The sequence below is a fragment of the Mytilus galloprovincialis genome, chromosome 13 (genome assembly GCF_965363235.1).
Source record: "Mytilus galloprovincialis chromosome 13, xbMytGall1.hap1.1, whole genome shotgun sequence".
NCBI lineage: Eukaryota > Metazoa > Mollusca > Bivalvia > Mytilida > Mytilidae > Mytilus > Mytilus galloprovincialis.
In genome coordinates this window covers 30,931,346-30,951,820 of record NC_134850.1, presented here as the reverse complement: position 1 = coordinate 30,951,820, position 20,475 = coordinate 30,931,346, and the positions used below count along the sequence as shown (strand labels likewise).

Genomic DNA, 20,475 nt, shown 5'->3' with positions numbered 1-20,475 from the left:
ACCATTTAACTTCAAGGGTAATTTTTGTCTATCATGTTAGGGAGCAACCATTAAATTTCAAGGGTAATTTTTGTCTATCATGTTAGAACCATTTAACTTCAAGGGTAATTTTTGTCTATCATGTTAGGGAGCAACCATTTTTCTTCAAGGGTAATTTTTGTCTATCATGTTAGGGAGCAACCATTTAACTTCAAGGGTAATTTTTGTCTATCATGTTAGAGAGCAACCATTTAACTTCAAGGGTAATTTTTGTCTATCATGTTAGGGAGCAACCATTAAATTTCAAGGGTAATTTTTGTCTATCATGTTAGAACCATTTAACTTCAAGGGTAATTTTTGTCTATCATGTTAGGGAGCAACCATTTTTCTTCAAGGGTAATTTTTGTCTATCATGTTAGGGAGCAACCATTTAACTTCAAGGGTAATTTTTGTCTATCATGTAAGAGAGCAACCATTTAACTTCAAGGGTAATTTTTGTCCATCATGTTAGGGAGCAACCATTAAATTTCAAGGGTAATTTTTGTCTATCATGTTAGAACCATTTAACTTCAAGGGTAATTTTTGTCTATCATGTTAGGGAGCAACCATTTAACTTCAAGGGTAATTTTTGTCTATCATGTTAGGGAGCAACCATTTAACTTCAAGGGTAATTTTTGTCTATCATGTTAGGGAGCAACCATTAAATTTCAAGGGTAATTTTTGTCTATCATGTTAGAACCATTTAACTTCAAGGGTAATTTTTGTCTATCATGTTAGGGAGCAACCATTAAACTTCAAGGGTAATTTTTGTCTATCATGTTAGGGAGCAACCATTTAACTTCAAGGGTAATTTTTGTCTATCATGTTAGGGAGCAACCATTAAACTTCAAGGGTAATTTTTGTCTATCATGTTAGAGAGCAACCATTTAACTTCAAGGGTAATTTTTGTCTATCATGTTAGAGAGCAACCATTTAACTTCAAGGGTAATTTTTGTCTATCATGTTAGGGAGCAACCATTTAACTTCAGGGGTAATTTTTGTCTATCATGTTAGGGAGCAACCATTTAACTTCAGGGGTAATTTTTGTCTATCATGTTAGGGAGCAACCATTTAACTTCAAGGGTAATTTTTGTCTATCATGTTAGAGAGCAACCATTTAACTTCAAGGGTAATTTTTGTCTATCATGTTAGAGAGCAACCATTTAACTTCAAGGGTAATTTTTGTCTATCATGTTAGGGAGCAACCATTAAACTTCAAGGGTAATTTTTGTCTATCATGTTAGGGAGCAACCATTTAACTTCAATGGTAATTTTTGTCTATGTCCAAAAAAAAAATGGATTCAGAATTATTTTTTGGTCATCTGCTGGAACAGAATATTTTTCTTCTTCATTAAATTAAGGATCAGAATAATTTTTTTAGGAAAAAAACATAACCCCTCCCTGAATTTTAATGGTTATACCCTTAAATAAAGAGTTTGTCATTAAATTCATGTCTTAATTTTGCATGATGACACTAAAAAAAATCCATTTGTTAACCTTATTTGAAAACCTTTAATTACCTTTTCATAAAAAATTTCAATAAATATTTCAAGCTTGAAAGTGATATTTCCTTCCAACTTTGATGTTCTTCAATTGTTTTTATAAATTCTCTTAATTTTTAATGCTTTTTGACAGTTGGAATTTCCCAATAGTTATTCCTACTTTGTTTCAAAATCCCAAATCCTTAGAAAACGCTTAATTTATCTCTTTTGCATCTCATAATGGGGACAAATTGCAAAATATGTAGCAGTGACAAATCAAAAATGCAATAAAATGCAGCTTATGGTTCACAAACAATACACATAATTCTTTTCCCAGAGGAAATAAAATCATGATGCCATGAAAAAAATTGAGTGGCAAATTTACCTTTTTTGTTCTTTTGTTAAATTTGTAATTTAAAAACTAAAGAAATATTGGTTGAGAATATAAAATTCAAAAACATTTCAACATCTTATGTAATAATTAAACATAATGAATAGATAAACAAAAATGTAAGTGAAATATAAAAAGTATAAATACCATTTATAAAGAGTTATATTAACTATAATTATTTTTCAAATTTTTTGGATATAAAAAATTGTATCGTACATGAGATTGCTGCTGTCAGAGCAAAAGTGTAATGTTAATTAACTAAGAAGTAAGTCCATTTATATCCTGTGTCGGGTGTACTATAATTTGTCTGTTTATCTTTTTCATTTTTAGCCATGATCGACACAGTCAGTTTATTTTCGATTTATGAGTTTGACTCTCCCTCTGGTATCTTTTGCCCCTCTTTTAGAAGTTAAATATGAAATTAATATTTTTTTATGCTTTTTTTTTAATCTTTTATCTTCAAAAAAATTGTCAAAGTGTCATAAAATTTCATAAAGGTTATATATATATAACAAATTTATCATGTACAAAAAATTAATCCTTTATATTGTAATTAAGTAAATGTCAAATTTAAAAAAAATAAGAAAGCTCCAGCCAAAGTAATTGATGTCTAACACCTAAGACTGTATATATCAACATGTTAAATGCAAAAAAAACAAACCCAAAAACTAAGTCCTATTCTCAATGAGAAAAATATGGGAAATGAAAAAAAAAAATATCATAATTTGGCTCTAGATACTGTTTTTTTTTTTTTTTTTTTTTTTACCAAAAAAGGCTTCATTCCTATTCATGAAAATTTCCATGATGTTTTAATTAATTTATTGATGACTGAAAACCTATTACCTTAGGGTGTATCTTCCAGTCGATAACACAGCAATATACATGTACCAGTAATATATTGTCAAAATTTTGCCCTTGATACTATCTTATGGTCCTAATAAAGTGCTGTCCATAAAAATTCCATGAAGGTTTGACAAAGTTTTTGGTGTCTAAAACTAGAGGGTCTTAAGAGCCTGTGATGCTCACCTTGGTCTATGTGCATATTAAACAAAGGAAACAGATGGGTTGATGACAAAACTGTGTTTTGGTGATGGTGATGTGTTTGTAGATCTTACTTTACTGAACATTCTTGCTACTTACAATTTTCTCTATTCATAATAAACTTGGCCTTTTAGTTACAGAGTAAAATATTTTTTTTAAATTTACAAAAGTTTACCAAATTAATGAAAATTGTTAAAAATTGAATATAAAGTGCAACTCCTTAATGAGTCAACTGACCATTTTGGTCATTGTTGACTTATTTGTAGATCTTACTTTGCTGAACATTATTGCTGTTTACAGTTTATCTCTATCTATAATATTATTCAAGATAATAACCAAAAACTGCAAAATTTCCTTAAAATTACCAATTCAGTGGCAGCAACCCAACAACTGGTTGTCCGATTCATCTGAAAATTTCAGGGCTGAGATAGATTTTGACCTGATAAACAATTTTAACCCATGTCAGATTTGCTCTAAAGGCTTTGCATTCAGAGATATAAGCCAAAATCTACATTTTACCCCTATGTTCTATTTTTAGCCATGGCGGCCATCTTGGTTGGTTGGACGGGTCATCGGACACATTTTTTAAACTAGATACCCAAATGATGATTGTGGCCAAGTTTGGGTAAATTTGGCCCAGTAGTTTCCGATGAGAAGATTTTTGTAAAAGTTTACAAACGATGGACGCCGGACGACAGATGACTGACGCCAAGTGATGAGAAAAGCTAACTTGGCCCTTTGGGTCAGGTGAGCTAAAAAGTAAGTTGGTAATCACCAATTGATGCCATAGGTGGTTAAAATACAAAACAGCTTTCTCCTAAGTATTGTCTTAAACATGTTATATATAACTGACAAATTGGACCAAAATAGAGGATATTAGAGACTGAAATCACTTATATGATTAAAAAAATGTCACATTGATATTTCATTTTACTTCTTTTTACATCAATGTTAGTCAACAAAGTACAGAAATGTCAAGGTCTATAATGTAATTAACATGTTATAACGGACACATTTAACCTTAAAAAGAGGCTTAGCTTGAGAAGCTAAAATTACTTAAATAGTCTCAAAATAACATCATATTTAGATTTATTTTATTGTTATTAGAAATTAAATGGCAGACCTGCCAACTTTCAGTCTCTTTTTTTATTTTAAAGAAATTTTCCATGAAAACTGTTGACCTGACGCTGGAAATTCTCATTAATAATAGTTTATTTTGAAAAAAACCTTGAATAAAGCATTTAGAGGAGTTTACAGACGTTTAACACATCATTGTATTAGGCACTAAACTAAGTCTTATCTTTCAGTGGAAATTGTATGCTGACCTATAAATGTCATTTTGCTATCTTTTGTTTTAGGTTGTTGCCAATTTTACATATATCGAACATCACCCTTTGTCTCTTTGTATCTTCTCTCCCTTATTAATATGGTTTTTTTTTCAAATCTTTTCACTGCTTAATTGTAATATGTATTCCTGTTTTGGTTTTGTAAAAATTTCCCATCATGCAACATTTTAAAGTTACGTCCATCATGCAACACATCAAAAAGAATTTACAAAAGAAAAATCTATAATAAAGATAATGCCTTATTTGAATGTTTGGGCATGTTTCTGGGATTTCAGAAATCACTCCTAAGATGTGGATGTGATACAATAAAAGTTTAGTTTTTTTTATATTTTAAGACAAAAGAAGAATCCCAATCAATTTCAAAAGAATGTTTCAAGTTTTCTACTTCAGTGCTATCATTTACACAGTTTGATCATTAGTTTTAATGATCTTCCTGAAGAAAATAAAATTAAAGTTTTCAAAACAATAAATTGTGTTTTTATGCATATTTTGTTATGAAAAGCATTAATATTCAATGTACAAGGGGTGAAAACAAAATCTGTAAATCTATATCATATAAAGACCTAAATTTATAATAAGCAATGTTAAAAAAAATGTTTGAATCTGGATTAATTTTGAATTCTGGAAAACTGATACTAAAAGTATGATGAAAAAATATCAGGTTAGCCATGAGCTCAGATGGCTATCACCAGGTTAACTTTACATTTACTAATATTTCTTTATGAACTACCAAACCCCTGTTAGCCATGGCTATCCCTAATTAGTTGGGTTTGTTTATATCATACATTTCTGATGAGTTTTCTAAAATTCAAAATTATTCCCGATTGAAATAACTCCTTGTTTTATTTAATTACTTTTAAAAATAGTTCTAAACTCAGATGAAGAATAAAATTTAAAGTTCTCATTTTGATGTTTATCTCAAAACACATTTTTCATATAATCATTTAATTATTAATTTGGTGCACCAAAGTAAAATAAACTTTAATTCTTGTTCTGATTGTAGACCAAGTATCTTCATTTTGCATTTTATGTAAAAACGGAAGCATTGCATAAGTATGTAAATGTCAGATACTGCTGTTTTCTCCAGACAAATATTTGTATTTCATTTGAAAAAAAATTTTGTATTGTATTATCCAATTAAGGCAGGGAAGTGCCAAGTTTTCTGTTTTTGAACATGTCATTGGAAGATGAGTATATATGTATATATGATGTAATCACTTTATGACAACCTCATTGTTAGAAAACTAAGGGAACAAGGAGGATTTATCTTCAAGGGGCCATGGTTATGGTTTTTTCTTTAAAAAAAATCTTCTGATTCCTTATTTGATGACAAAAAATATTGTGGTCAAGCAGATGACAAAAACAAATATTCTGAATCCAGATTTTCCCTATACCATATAGCGCTAAATTTTGAAAGAAAAAAATTTCATAATAGGGTTGCGATCATTTCTTACTCAGACAAAAAACCATATCCTCCCCTGCTTCCTAAGCATTTTCAGTCAAAGTAATAGCAAAGCTTACTTTGGAATATAATTTGAGCAAAAATAAATCAGTTTGAAATCTTCAAAATTAAACTCCCATATTTTTTTTTGAATTCAGTGTAAATTTGCTATAATGATACAATTTCCCTTAATAAGCATTAAGGTTAGATTTAAAGAGGGGAGAAAAACTTTTCTAAAATTATGGAGAAGGCGGCAACAAGTCTTGTTTATTGACCTGAACTTTTTTCCTGTTTTTGTTACACAATACCACAACATGTTATAAATGTTTCTATCAAATAGAAATTTCAATTATTTCAATTTAAGATTAAAAAAAATGTTGGTAAGTGGTTGGTCCCTGTATCAATCAAGTGTCACACCAAAACCCCCTTTTTATTGCTTATAACAGGATCAATAGTTTCTTATCTCAGGTGCTAAACCTAACTTTTGGTCACCCTTAATGTTACAAAAGTATTTCCAAAAAGAGTTTCTGATAAACATTATGTTCAAAGAAAAAATTTAGAATTTCAGACATAAACTGGAAGAAGTCTTAAGTAAATTTGTTTGTCTTTTTTTTTTCATTTTTAGCCATGGCGTTGTCAGTTTGTTTTAGATTTATGAGTTTGACTGCCCCTTTGGTATCTTTCGTCCCTCTTTTAAGTAGAAATACTAAAAATGTTTGTTTATGCATAGTATAAAAAAGAAGGGATGAGAATAAAAAAATGTTTCTGAATCTTTAAGAATGATAAATCATCTGCTAATAGGTCAGGAATTAGACCAAAAGAGACATGTTGAACACATAAACATTTTTATGGTTTACTTTTTTAACTTTACTTATTTTGTTTGTCCGAAGCATTTTTCCGAAGTTTGAACTTCATTAGGAAACTTCCAAACCATTATATTTAAAAGCCAAGGATGTAGTTAAGACCAACACTCATGAAGAGATATATTACCAAAAGGGACCGAAGTGAGTATTCATTGGTTTTAAAGGATTGTTGTAATTTAGAGAGTTTGCCTCATGGAAATTACATTGTTATTGTTGGAGACAGTATGTTGGATTCAAATGTCTATATTTGGTTTGTGCAGTTGTATTGTTGTGAAGTTAACTGTTGTGTAACTTTTTGTACAAAACAAATTGTCAATTTCATTACCAAATAAGGAAAATTAACGCATAGTTATTTAGTGATAAATTGTACATTTGACACTTTGTCTTAAAATTTTTATATTTAGGAAATTTTAATCAGTTGTAATGTTTTAATTTGACTTGTTAAAACTCTTCGTTTAGTGTTAACCAACACAATTCAGGGGAAAATAAATAAGATTGAATTTACTTACAAAATAAAGCAACCTTTTTAACATTCATTAAGCCATGATCTTTTAGCCAAGAAAAAAAATAAATCTTTCAATTTTTAAATGCATTAACCTTGATCGCTTTTTTCAAGTCGTATAAAAAATTGGAACATTGAAATGAATTGCTATGAGTGTAGGACAAAAACAAAGTTCAGTTTTCCTTAACAACCAAAATCAACAAAAAACAAAAGTAACGACGCAAAAAATAATTTTCGATACAGTTTGAATACGAGAGATTTTTCAACGTTTAACGATGAAAACCACGCAACGATGACACTAACGCAATAAAAGAAAAAAATTTAAGCCGCCAAAAATGTTCTTGCCACCACAAATTTAATCGTCAGCTATCAATGTAGGACTGCAAACAGAAATAATATTTCACCGCTGAAATCATCAGACTTTCTATTTGCTGTTCTTTCGTCGAAACAAATGTATACACCTTAATGAAGGCCTCTCGTTTGTAATTTAACATCATTCATGAAGTCAGTTCGTGTTAATTATGCAATGCTAAACGCCATTTTCGTTCATTAACATTCAAAATTAAACATGGCCGCGAACTACAAATCTTCGCCAACTGTGATACTTATGCATACCAGCGCAACAAATACGAATTCGCATTGGTCTCAAAAAACATTTCTATACTACCTCATGTAAGAAATGAGATTTTTTTTTTTTTCAATAACTAAAAAAAAAATTACTCTTTAAATATGCGCCATTTTTGCCACATTTTAATTTTAAAATGGGAACGCAACAGGTCAAGATTTTACGTTTCGCACAGCGCTAATGATGAACATCTACGCGACAAATGCTTTGATACGAAACGAAAGAACAAAAAATATCAACTTTTTCCTACCTCTATCAAAAAAACAGTAGCTGTTCAAATAAAAGTCTCGAAGCATACCACGATACTGCATTATGTCCAGGGATATCGTCACAGTAAAGATCCAGACATGGGCATGCGTAACAACGTCTTAAGTACCAAAAACCGAACTACAATTTAGTATTTTCCAAAAAATGCCTAAATTGGAATGAGCTTTATGTTTTTCGAAAAAAAGCCGGTTTTGTTACTCATCCTTTTTTGTCGCTATGGAAACAATAACAAAGGCGTTCTTAGTTAACACAACTGTTCTTGTAAATGAAATTACATAAAAACCAAAATGGCGTCCTTGGCCTCCCACAAGAAAAAAACACATTACCACGCTCCATCAAATCAAGAGGTCACAAAATTCTGAAATGTTGCAGCGACAATCACTTCTATCATCTTTAAAAGTTCGATCTATAAAAGCATTCTCGAAACGAATACAAACCAACAGATTCACAAAACTTTCAAGAGGAATAATAAACAAACTGTAACTATTCGGATTACATATTAAAATGTAGGTCATCAGAAAAAGAAGTCCCGCTACATGTAGAACTTGAAAAATGGTCTAATGGCGTCAATTAAAAGAGGCGGTTCAGACAGATAACACGTTATATAATCTGATGCTCTAACAATAATCCTAGAATAACCTTACAGTTTCAGGTTAGACGAACTGGGGTACAACTTATCAAAGTAGGATTTGATTGGAGGCCTTCTATCGATTCGAAGTCTGGCCTTGGTTTCGAGTACAAATTATTTTGTTGTCTGGGAAAATGATTACAAAGCATAGCTGACTGTTTAACATACCTTTAAAATACATCAAAAGGGAAGAGGCCGGACCAACTTTTTTTATCCATGTTGAATGGTGCATGTTTTTAGTTGTTAAATACCATTAACGTTTATAAAAACACCACTGCACATGCGCACATGCATTCTAATCAAGATGAATTCAGCTCTTATTTCTTTTCTAGACTGTGATTAATAAAAGATGAAATTACATGCTTGTTTCTCCTTCTTTTGACTTACGACATGGATAAATGCATATATAAAATGCAATTGCACATTAATGCACTTCGATGACAACCAATATTTTACTATTTTAAACAGCGTCATGCAGTGTCGCACCTTTTATGCAACTTTTAAGTACCTTACAATAAAAAAGAAGTCATTAGTTATATTTTACATTTTAGTATTTATTTTAATAAAATTCGTTTTTGTGTTTTACCTTCTTTCGACATTATGAACAGCTGAATGCTCAACCCTCTTCTTTTAAAAAAATGTGTGGTCTAAGTCCAATTATGATTTCGCATAAATGCCTCTTAAGTAAAAAATTACAACCTATTATGACTTAAAAGGATAAAAAATTAATAATATGAAATAACATTAAATCCTTATATAATACTGCAAGGTGACATCATTCCGCCCAAATCGCTTTCTAAACTGCACAAAAATCATTGTCTGTTAATAGCCTTTCTTCAATTCAAGCTTCTCCGTGCACCAGACTTTTAAAGTTTTTAATACACTTGATTTACATTGGGATACGCCATGTATTTACGGGTTGAAAATAAAATCAACAAAATATTGTCTTACCTCTGTTATATAAAAACTGCATAAAAGGTGGTGACATTTTTTGGTTCCAGTAGTTACCCATCATGCTTTGTTGTAACGTACACATTGATAAATAATTATGTATGTCAAAAATATATAAATGCCCACTATAAATTATGCAAGCGTTGTATTCAAAGATTTAAATTTAAGTAACAGACTTTTAATACATGGTGTTCTCTTATACAACACATGTATCCATCCTCCATTAAAATATATATCATTTATAATTCTATTGATTTGAAATTTATCCATTTAAATTCATTGCTGTCAAATAAGCATGATGTGCAATTATAAATTCTTTATTTAAAGAGCAGGAAATGCCGGGGAAAAAATTGAAACTATTTCATTTGTTGGTTTTTCACAAGATTTATGAAGTTTTAGGGATTAACATACATAAACTTAAAATTTCAATATCAAAGAAATGTATTCAGTATTTTCATACTACAAAAATATGAATATTCATGAAAGCAACTCATGTTTTTCATTACGTAATGCAAAACAGCTTTTCACCAATTATTCACAAGTTATCAGATATACACATCAATTGAATACTTTTGAAGTATTACTTAGGAAAGTAATGTTTAAAATTCATATTTCAGGGACTAAAATATTAAAATTTTGAATTTTTACTACATCAGGTAAGATGTGAGTTCATTTAAAGAGATTGATTGACTGGTTTACAACTCCACTTTCAGCACTATTGTCTATATTGTTGCATTCAGCTTTTATTGGAGGAGGGAACCAGAGTGCCCAGGGAAAACCAATGACTTTCTGTAGAAAAACAGAAAAAATAGTCAATTAATACAAGATTTGAAAGCATTTGCCTAGTGATGGGTTAGAAATTCATAACCTCAGCATTGACAAATTTTAATGATGCAGAAGTTAAAACTATTAAGACTACTGTGCCACCGAGGCCTCTTATTTAATGAGGTAACAATATATAGTGAAACCTGTTCTAAAAGACCACTTAAGGGAGAGAGAAAAAAGTGTCTTAATAGACTGATGGTCTCTATATAAAGGGACTTAAAATAAATAGTCTTAAAACACAGGTTTTTGCTTTATACAGGTGGTCTTCTAAAACCAGGTTTGGCTGTATAATGTAAACAGTACAACTTGTCTTGTCTGACTGAACAATGTTCAAATTTTTTTTTCTTTTCTAAAAAAATATCTTTATTGCATTTTTCTTTGCTGTAATGACAAATTACTCAACCTTATTACAGCAGTTGGCAGAGTATCCGTGTTAATTAGTCACTGAATAACACTGTTCTAACTCCATATATGGATGAAAGTGTTGTGTACATCAATGAAACAGCAATCACCCAACCTACCAAAAGATCGTTTTCATTTTATTATCACAAATACTGGTTTGGTTTGTCCAAGGTCTAAATCTTAAAAAAAAAAAAAAAAAATGCAAAACTTGTGGCTTGAATGCAAGCTCTATGATTTATGTAATTTTTCACAATTCTGAAAAAATTATGAACTACATTTTGCTTTTAACATTTGTACTGTTCTTAATTAGGATATCAATTCTTATATTTTGCTGATAAAATAATGTAATTTATCACACTTCTGAAAATAGTATGATCTACATTTAGTGTGTGCATTCAAAGGTTTGATCTTTGGATATTTTTACAAAGCAAAACAACAACCTATTTAAAAGAAAAACAGGGTGCTTCTTTAAATCAATAATAATATTATTATATTCAAAACCTACATAATTATTCAAAAATGAAAAGAAACAACATACATTTTTAACATACTTTTTTTTTTATTTCAATAAACTAGGGAATTGATATGTTGTTAGCAATTTTGTTAATTTTTTGGGGATCCATACCCCAAAATCAAATATATAACTTCCTAAATAAAATAATTAAATAAAATGTACTTTCTATGAGTCATTCTCAAATTAACAATTAAAAAAAAAAAAAAAAAAATTGTCTAGTACATAGGAGTATTGAGGTTTTAAAAAAAAATTAAAATTGAGGATGGAAATGGGAAATGTTTCAAAGAGACAACAACCAGACCAAAGAGCAGAAAACAGATGAGAGCCACCAATGGGTCTTCATGCTTCTTCTTCTTTAAAAGTAATGGAAATTTACCTGGCATGGGACCTTGCCTATTTAACCAGAAATGTCTATATACTTAAATGCTTCAAATCTAATTGAAAAAAACATGTATAAGGAATGCAAAGATGCAAATATTGCATTTGCTGAATCTTTACCTATCCAAATCATTTGAATAACACCAATTTTAATCTTCTGCCAAATTCAAACAACACATCGTTCATGCAATTTTCAAATGCCAAATTTCGCCAAAATCTCAATTTTTGATTTATTTGGGGGTGGTAACATAAATTTTCAACAAAATCTCAATTTATAGGGTGTAAATGTCAAAGGAGAAGGTTCATGAAGGGTTAAAATTGGCCCTGAATTTTTTATGTTTTTTATATCGGGCCAAACAAATTACAAATTTCACCTAGAAATACTTGTGATAATACTATTGAGACAAAAATATTTTTTCTGACACTTTCCATTTACAATTTATGGAGCTATGACCCCTTCAATAAACAGGAGAGATCCGTTTGCGCCACAACTTTTTTTCTCCAATGCTATGTTTGCACCACCTGTTTTAAAATTACATGGTATTATTCAAAAATAAAACATACGATTACGCCCATTAGAAGAAAAATGACTTCCTTCCTCCTTTATTTGGACTTGGAACCGGCAGTTTACACAGCAAATGTTTCCTTTTCTGAAACATACTTTCTTCTTACTTCCAAATTTAATGTATAAAGCAGCTTGTAACTTCACTTTATTGTCCAAAAAGACAGACATTGAAGTATGAAATGCAGAAAACTGATCATTTTAATGCGGTAGATAGAGTTTCAGCCCATATGAATGGTGGGAACAAAGAACTGTGTCATCAACATACATGTATGTGGCTAAAACATAGTCAGCAAAAGCTTCTATTTTCTTCTTTTGGCATATCTTGTATTAAATATTCAGAAAACCAAATTAATTTGTTTTCTTCTCTATATGTACATGGACTGTCTAATGCATTTCAAGTCATTTCTCTCCAGATGCTCATCTTCATGATGAAATATCTCCGAACATATGATACTTTTTTAGCCAAAAATAACAATAAATATTAATCATTTATATCTATGATAGATATGTGTACAGGTAAGTTAGAGCAAATGAGTTCCGAATATTGGCGCAATTGATACATTTGGGAAACAAAATTTGGCACAAATGATGTAACCCTTGAAAAACAGTAATTGGCGCAAAAGGAGCTGCTGCCTAATAAACATAATTTGTATTAAAAGGTAAATTTTGGTACTTTTTTTCCATAATTTTAATTGTTTTTGGCATAATTAACCTTGGCTGCCATCTACTATCCAAAAAGTTTTTATATTGATGAAATCCATATCAAAATTGGAATCTTTTGGTTACAACACATTCTGGATCGTAGGTGGCGGCCATTAGTGTTTCTAAAGCTTTTAGGTCTGAAAAATGAACAAAATCATCATATTTTGACAAAATGTCCAAAATAGGCTTACTTTGGAGAATATTATGTACTGTTATGAAATGAACTGATATATTTAGCATTTAGACTTTTGAAATAGACCCATTTACAATCCAAATTGTGACCTTTTTAGTGTTTTATGATAAAGTTGATATTTAAAGCCATTTTGTGTCATAAGTGAACCTTGTCCTTTCACCAAAATCTCTATTTCTGACTTATTTAGGGTGTTTATATGTCAATGTTAAGTCCCAAAGTTGACTCAAATTATTCAATTCCACTTTCCAACATATTTATTCATCAACTTGAAACACTTTTCATTTTGAAAGATGGTAGGGAACTAATAATGGACTTGACATTGGGCGGGCCACACAAAGCTCTTACCAAAAATATAACTTTTCTTGCAACTTGTTTGTGAGTTACATTTGAATTTTTTAATCTATTTTTATAGGTATTGAAATATTAATCAAGTGCAAATTCTATTCCAGATGTAGATCTTTCTATCCTCTCCCCCCCCCCCCCCCCCTAATTTTTTTTAAGAATTGAAACAAAAAAAAATTGTGATGCATCATGGCTTTGCAGAAATATGATTAAACAATGAGTAACTTACCGTACATACAGGCTGAGTAATTTGGATCATAATATTCATTCCCGGCACTATAATACATTTCGTCCATATGAGCATGGTCAAAATCATTTTGCGGAAAAAATCGACAACTAGAAAACATTCTGAATATTTTGGAAACTGAGTAAGGACTTGTGCGAAAAATTACAGAATAAGTTTGCCGACAAAAATTTTTCACACGTTTATTTTATACTGTATTAATGTCAATTCAAACTGTGATTTAACAAGGTGTTAATTTTTCTTAAACTCTCTTTGAAAATAAAATAAAATGTTGATATTATTGAAAATTAATAAAATAATTAAGCAATGCCATGTTTGTCCTTTGAAAATGAAAAAATATATGTCCAGTTTTACATATATTTTCTAAAAAATTTAATTATTTATCATAACTTTCAAAAGACAAAAACAAAACTAAGACAAAATATGTAGAACGTGAAAATAAAACTTATATATGAACAAATAGTGTCTTCTTACTTTGAAAAATATTTGGTTTTAAACTTTTTTTAATTCAAAATTTATGAAACAATTAGCATTAATGAAAAAAATTCTTATTCTGATTTCCAACCTAACAATTTAAATTTGAGGCAAAACAAAACAATTCTTTAAAAAAATTATGTAAAAAATTCTTATTCTGATTTCCAACCTAACAATTTTAAATTTGAAGCAAAAAAAAAAAAAAAAACAATCCTTTAAAAAAATTATGTAAAAAATTCTTATTCTGATTTCAAGCTTAACAATTTGAACATTGAAGCAAAATAACCATTCCTTTACAAAGTTACAATCCTTATATACATAAAATAATAATTTTTAAACATACAAGTTCAAAAACAGCAAGAGACTATGTCAGTAACAGATTTTATTCAACAGATTGGGTATTGTATAATAAAAAATGACAAGTGTTTTTTTTTTTTGTCTTTTCATTGTACTGAATGATCACTAGTAAAATGCAAATTTACCTGGTAAAAAAATTCAATATATTTCAATTAATAACTTTATTTATTTGTTTTAAGGTGAAAACTACAGCGATAAAAGTATGTTATGATTTTTGATTTCTTTTAAGAATTCCTCAAATTTTCTATACTTGTCAGAGACAACCACATGACCAAAGAGCAGAAAACAGCCCTAGGCCAACAATGGCTTTTCTAGACAGCAAGAGAATCCTGCACATGGGGGTGCTTTAGCTAGCCTCTAAAAAATAATGTATAATAGTTCAGCCAAATGAACACTACCGGTACTCTAAACTTTAAAGCATACAAACCAACTTAAATTGCAATATTTCATTTGTGTGAAAAATTAAGCATACCAGTACAAAAATGTTTACAGCTTAAAATGCATATATTTCTTACAAGTGAGAGGTTAAGCTAGCTGTAAAGCCAGGTTAAATCCACCTTTTTCTACATAAGAAAATGTCTGTACCAAGTCAAGAATATGACAGTTGTCGTCCGTTTGTTTTATGTGTTTAGGCTTTTGATTTTGCCATTTGATTACACAAAATCTTAACTTTTTTTTAAGTAATCACTGAATCATGAAAATGAGGTCAAGGCATTTATATGCAAAGTATGAAGCATTGAAGCATCCAGATCTCTCACCTTCTAAAATTTAAAGCTTTTAAGAAGGTAGCCGGATCATTATCCGTACGTCAAGCTTTCTGCGACAAAAGTCGCAGGCTCAACAAAAATTGTCATTGTGATTTAGAATTGTAGTATTCAAATGAATCATGATTTGAGTAATCACCAAATCTAAATTCACATTAAATGTTATCACCAAAATTATTGTTTTTTTGGTTTATCACAATGTGAGTACATTCTCACCAAAAGTAGTTATAATGGTAATTCACAATTTTAGAGCTCACAAAAATTATTGGTATTAATGGTAATTCACAATTTGAGTACATGCTCACCAAAATTATTGGTATAAATGGTAATTCACAATTTGAGTACATGCCTACCAAAACCATTGGTATAATGGTTATCACAATTTGAGTACATGCTCATCAAAATCATTGTATATTGGTTATTTCTTAATTTTAGTACTCACCAACATTATTGGTGTTTTTGTTTATCACATTGTGAGTACATACTCACCAAAATGATTGGTATAAAGCATGTGGTCATTCACCATTGAGGAACTCCTTAATATTATTGTTATAATGAAAATTCACAATTTGAAAACTCACCAAAATTATTGGTATAATGGTTATTCACAATTTGAGTACATGCTCACCAAAATCATTGGTGTGAAGGTAATTTCTTCTAAGGGTACGTACTTACCAAAATCACTGATTTGATTATATTTCACAATTTGAGTACATTATTATTACTCACCAAAATAATTGGTATGATGCTATTTTTTTTTAATTTGAGTACTCACCAAAATCATTGGTATGATGCTATTTTTTTTTAAATTTGAGTACTCACCAAAATCATTGGTATGATTCTATTTTTTTTTATTGAGTACTCACCAAAATCGTTGACATGATGGTGATTCATGTGTTTCCATTTGAACAAATCTGAAATAAAAAAAAACAAATATTGAATCATATTTAATTGTGCCTTTAGTTTTTACCAATGTATAATAATTTTTTGTCACAGGCTGTGGGGTACAAAATACAATTTCTTACATACTTCAAGAATGAAACAAATTTTATACTCTGAGTACATGGTCAAGTTTAATGACCAAAAGCCTGTAAGTTTCACCACAACAAAACAGGGGAGAACCCAGTCATTTTCAAAATGAAAAAGGGGGGGGGGGTGTTCCAACCATATATCCCAATTCAAATGCATTGATTGTCCAAAAAAAGGGGAAAAGGGGGGGTTAAAACCCCTGGAACCCCCCCCCCCCCCTTGTAACCATAACGCTATACTGTGTGACGTTATTGTATATGGATTCAAAGCTGAAGTCATTTCAGGCTGGACAAAAGGAGCCGTCACGAAGTTACTGGTGAAATTCGACGAGTTAAAGTCAAAAACAGACACAGAAGTTGACGAAGTGAAAGCCCTTAATGATGCCGTCACGCAGAAACAGAAAAAATTGATTGACCTGAATAACAGACTTTTGGAACAGACATCGGAGGAAAAACTGGCGCAGGAAATCACAGACTCAGATGAGTATATGCAGGAACTTGATTGCAAAATTAGACAAATTTGGAAATTTATGAAGTCCTTTGAAACAAATACTGTTGATACTGTTGGTCTTTCAACGAGCAGACTTAACCCAGACACATATAATTTCACACCTGAAGCTAGAGTTGATATGAACACATGTGCAATAGATTCTATGAACCAGCAGTATTCAATTCATGCCCCTGCAGTGCATACCCATCCGTCAGAGAATGTCATGTTTCAAGTCCCATCAGAACCGAGATCTTCAAAAACTAATCACCATAGGCTTCCAAAGTTTAAGACTTATCCTATTTTAATGGAGATATTTTCAAGTGGCAGACATTTTAGGATTTTTTCGAGTCATCTATACACTACAACGACATATTAACGCCAATCCAAAAGTTTAACTATCTTAAAGCCCAGCTTGAGGGAAGCGCAGTGCAAACAGTAGAGGGATTCGCTTTGACTAACGGTAACTACGAAACTGCAGTCAACCTTCTCAGAGATAGGTTCGGACAACCTAGCAAACTGATACACGCTTACATGAAAGCACTCATCAATTTACCCGCACTGACAAATGATGTATTTAGCTTGAGTTCTTACAGAGACAAACTTGAATCATATGTGCGAGGATTAGAGTCACTAGGTCAAACACCAGAGATGTATGGTTCGCTTTTGGTACCAGTAGTTTTGGACAAGTTACCGATTGACATACGAAAATCTATTGCACGAGAACACGGGAGAGATAATTTGATATTGAATAATCTACGCAAATCTATAACTAAAAAGATCGACATACTCGAAGCTGGAGAAGGAGTCACAGATTCAGACAGATTGTATGCCACGTGCATTATTCATGGGTACACAATCACATACATACAACAAGGGTAAATCCACAGACACACGCAAGAAGGTAAATACACGTACATGTATATTTTGTTCAGGTGAGTACAATCCGATGGAGTGCACTGAAGTAATAGATGCAAACACAAGAAATCAAATTGTAAAACAGAAACAGTTATGCTTTAACTGTTTAGGGTCAAAACGAGTGGCCGCATGCCAGTCTACTAAACGTGCAAAAAAAAAAAAACGGAATACATCATACTAGCATATGTAAAGATAAAGAGGTCATTCCAGGTACGAAACCGGAGCCTACAATACAACAGTCAGCGATAAACGAAGTGGAAACACCAAACGAGACTACTAAAGTCATGCAATCATCACAACATAGTCACGACATTCTCCCGAAAACAGCAACTACACCATTATATATAACAACCAAGAAGTAGAATGTAACATAATATTTGACAAAGGAGCACAGCGTTCTTTCGTAACTCAGAATTTGGCTGATAATTTAGAAATTAAACCAACTGAAAAAGTCAGCATTCAACTGTCTGCGTTTGGAGATTTATCTCAGAAAGTTCATAACTTAGACACTGCAACAATACAACTACAGACCAACACACGAGAAAAGGTGCGTATTAACACACTCATTGTTCCGGAAATTGCCGTCCCAATAAAGAACAATATTTCCCAGACTACAAGGAGCTTACCATACTTAAGAGAACTTAAACATGCACATTCTGTGCAAAGTACAGAACGTTTTGAAATCGACTTACTCATAGGCGCCGACCACTATTGGGACATTATCGATGATAAATTTATCAGAGGAAAAGGACCAACCGCTGTTCAGTCAAAGATAGGATATTTATTATCAGGACCAATAAAAAAAACATCTACCAGCTGTCAACAGTTCTTGTAAACGATATTTCACACAAGAACACAGCTAGTGACAACAAGAAAGGAAAATCCAAGACAAAGTTGCCATGGAAACATGACCATTCAGATGATATACCTTCAGGCGTTTTTTAACGTAAAGATAGCGCAAAACTCTCTTTACTTTTTATTTCGACTAATCAAGGCTGCAAATTTATACATCCTCTCAGCTAAACGGCTGCACCCAATTTTAGCAATTTTAGCAAAGATACACTTATGGACGGGATAAGTCCAGAGATGTGAATATTTCTATAACCAATCAATTAATCAAGAAGATTTTAAAGGCATACATTAAAATATGACAGCAACCCAACAACACATATAATTCAAAACACAAGAGTCAACATACAAATTTTTTTTATAGCTAGAAGCCTATATAAAAACATGAATATATAATATGGGGTCAGTGAGATTTTAGACAAGTGTTTGGTCCACCCTAACATTTTTGGCTTTATTTGAGTAAGAATTAATGCTTTAAATGGTAAAATTAGATTTTTCTAACCATCTTGAATTATTTTGCTTCAATTTGAGCCCCATTATAGAAGTATATGTTGATTAAAAAATCATATTCATATTTTTTTAAATAAAAAACGTTTTTTTCTTCAAAATTGCAAAAATGTTCAATTTTCAGCAGTATTTTTTTGCAAAAACGAAATCAATGACAAATATTTTTTTTGGCAAAATTTGATTCTCTGTCAATTGAAGAATGAAATATCTTCAAGGGAAAAAATTCTCACCGTCAAAAATAAACTGTTGGATATGCCCTTAAGAATAATAAGTATCAGATTTATCTACCAAGATTATGGATACCAACTATTATGTTGCAAGTATCAAATTTTGAAATGAAAAATGAAAACGGTTTAGTCACCTGTCAGCTTTGTCAAAAATGAGAATTCAGAATTAATTATTTCCTCAATTATTGTCAATGCAGTGTTGTATTTCTTTTGACTATCAGTGTACATGTATCATAATACAAGGAATAATTTACCTTTTATGTCAAGAAAGAAAGTTTACAATATATCATTTGACCTTTCAAGAAAAAAAAAAATATATTGTATGGATGCTGTTCCTTTTTTCTGCTCAGTACTTAGCTCAAACTAGAGCTCCAAGTATACAGCAGAGAGATTTTTTATACATTATTTTCTGCCAAATATGGTTCAGATTTGCAAATTGTTCTTTATATATATTTTGCTTTGCTCTTCAGAACCTACTTGACTAAGAGGTTACAAAAAATAATTTTATTCATCATTTCTGTCACTTTTTTGCTCAAATTGTCAAATTGTTCTTCTTTTTAGCTTCTGACCTCAGGACCTACTAGAGAATCCGTATAGACCAGAGATTTTTTTAAACACTTTTTTTGTCATGTTTGGTTCAGATTGGGACTTTGTTTTTTTAAATTGTTTGGCTTCACTACAGAAAATATTAGAGGCTTATATATAGTCACAAAATAGATTTTTTATACATTCCCTAAATAGATTTTTTATACAGTCATCATTTGTGCCAAATTTAGTTCAGGAGGGCAAATTGTTCTTTCTTTTTCTTTTTTTGCTCTGCATTTCAAAACAATTTAGAGACTCCATGTAAAAGCTGATAAATTTGTTTACATCAATGCTGCCATTAGTTTGGTTTAGATTTGCAAATTGTTTCAAGGAATAAATTAAAATAATAACAATAAGGATGAACAACACATGACTAAATGATATTTACAAGATGTAGGTTGAAACTAAATCCTACAAAAGCTACAGTATTAAGTAAATAAGACAAGGATGAAGAGTTAAATATCAAGGACACATGTATACTATTATCACCTTCTATAACATGTTAATTTAACCTAGGACTTGGTGTAATGATAATATATCCTGGAGATTGACACTCTATA

The 20,475-nt window shown here is 30.8% G+C and overlaps 1 protein-coding gene across 4 annotated transcripts in view; it reads right to left on the bottom strand.

The window, feature by feature from the left end:
- Positions 1-20,475, bottom strand: part of LOC143056985 (uncharacterized) — a 139,073-nt gene that overhangs the window by 21,305 nt on the left and 97,293 nt on the right. For 2 of the 4 annotated variants that reach the window (XM_076230200.1, XM_076230201.1), the window contains one exon: positions 16,181-16,228. In XM_076230200.1, the coding sequence (XP_076086315.1) occupies positions 16,181-16,228 (48 nt within the window). Of the gene's footprint in view, positions 1-7,958; positions 8,579-8,771; positions 8,896-16,180; positions 16,229-20,475 lie in introns of those variants that run through there. The other 2 variants (XM_076230202.1, XM_076230203.1) reach the window with 2 other exon arrangements.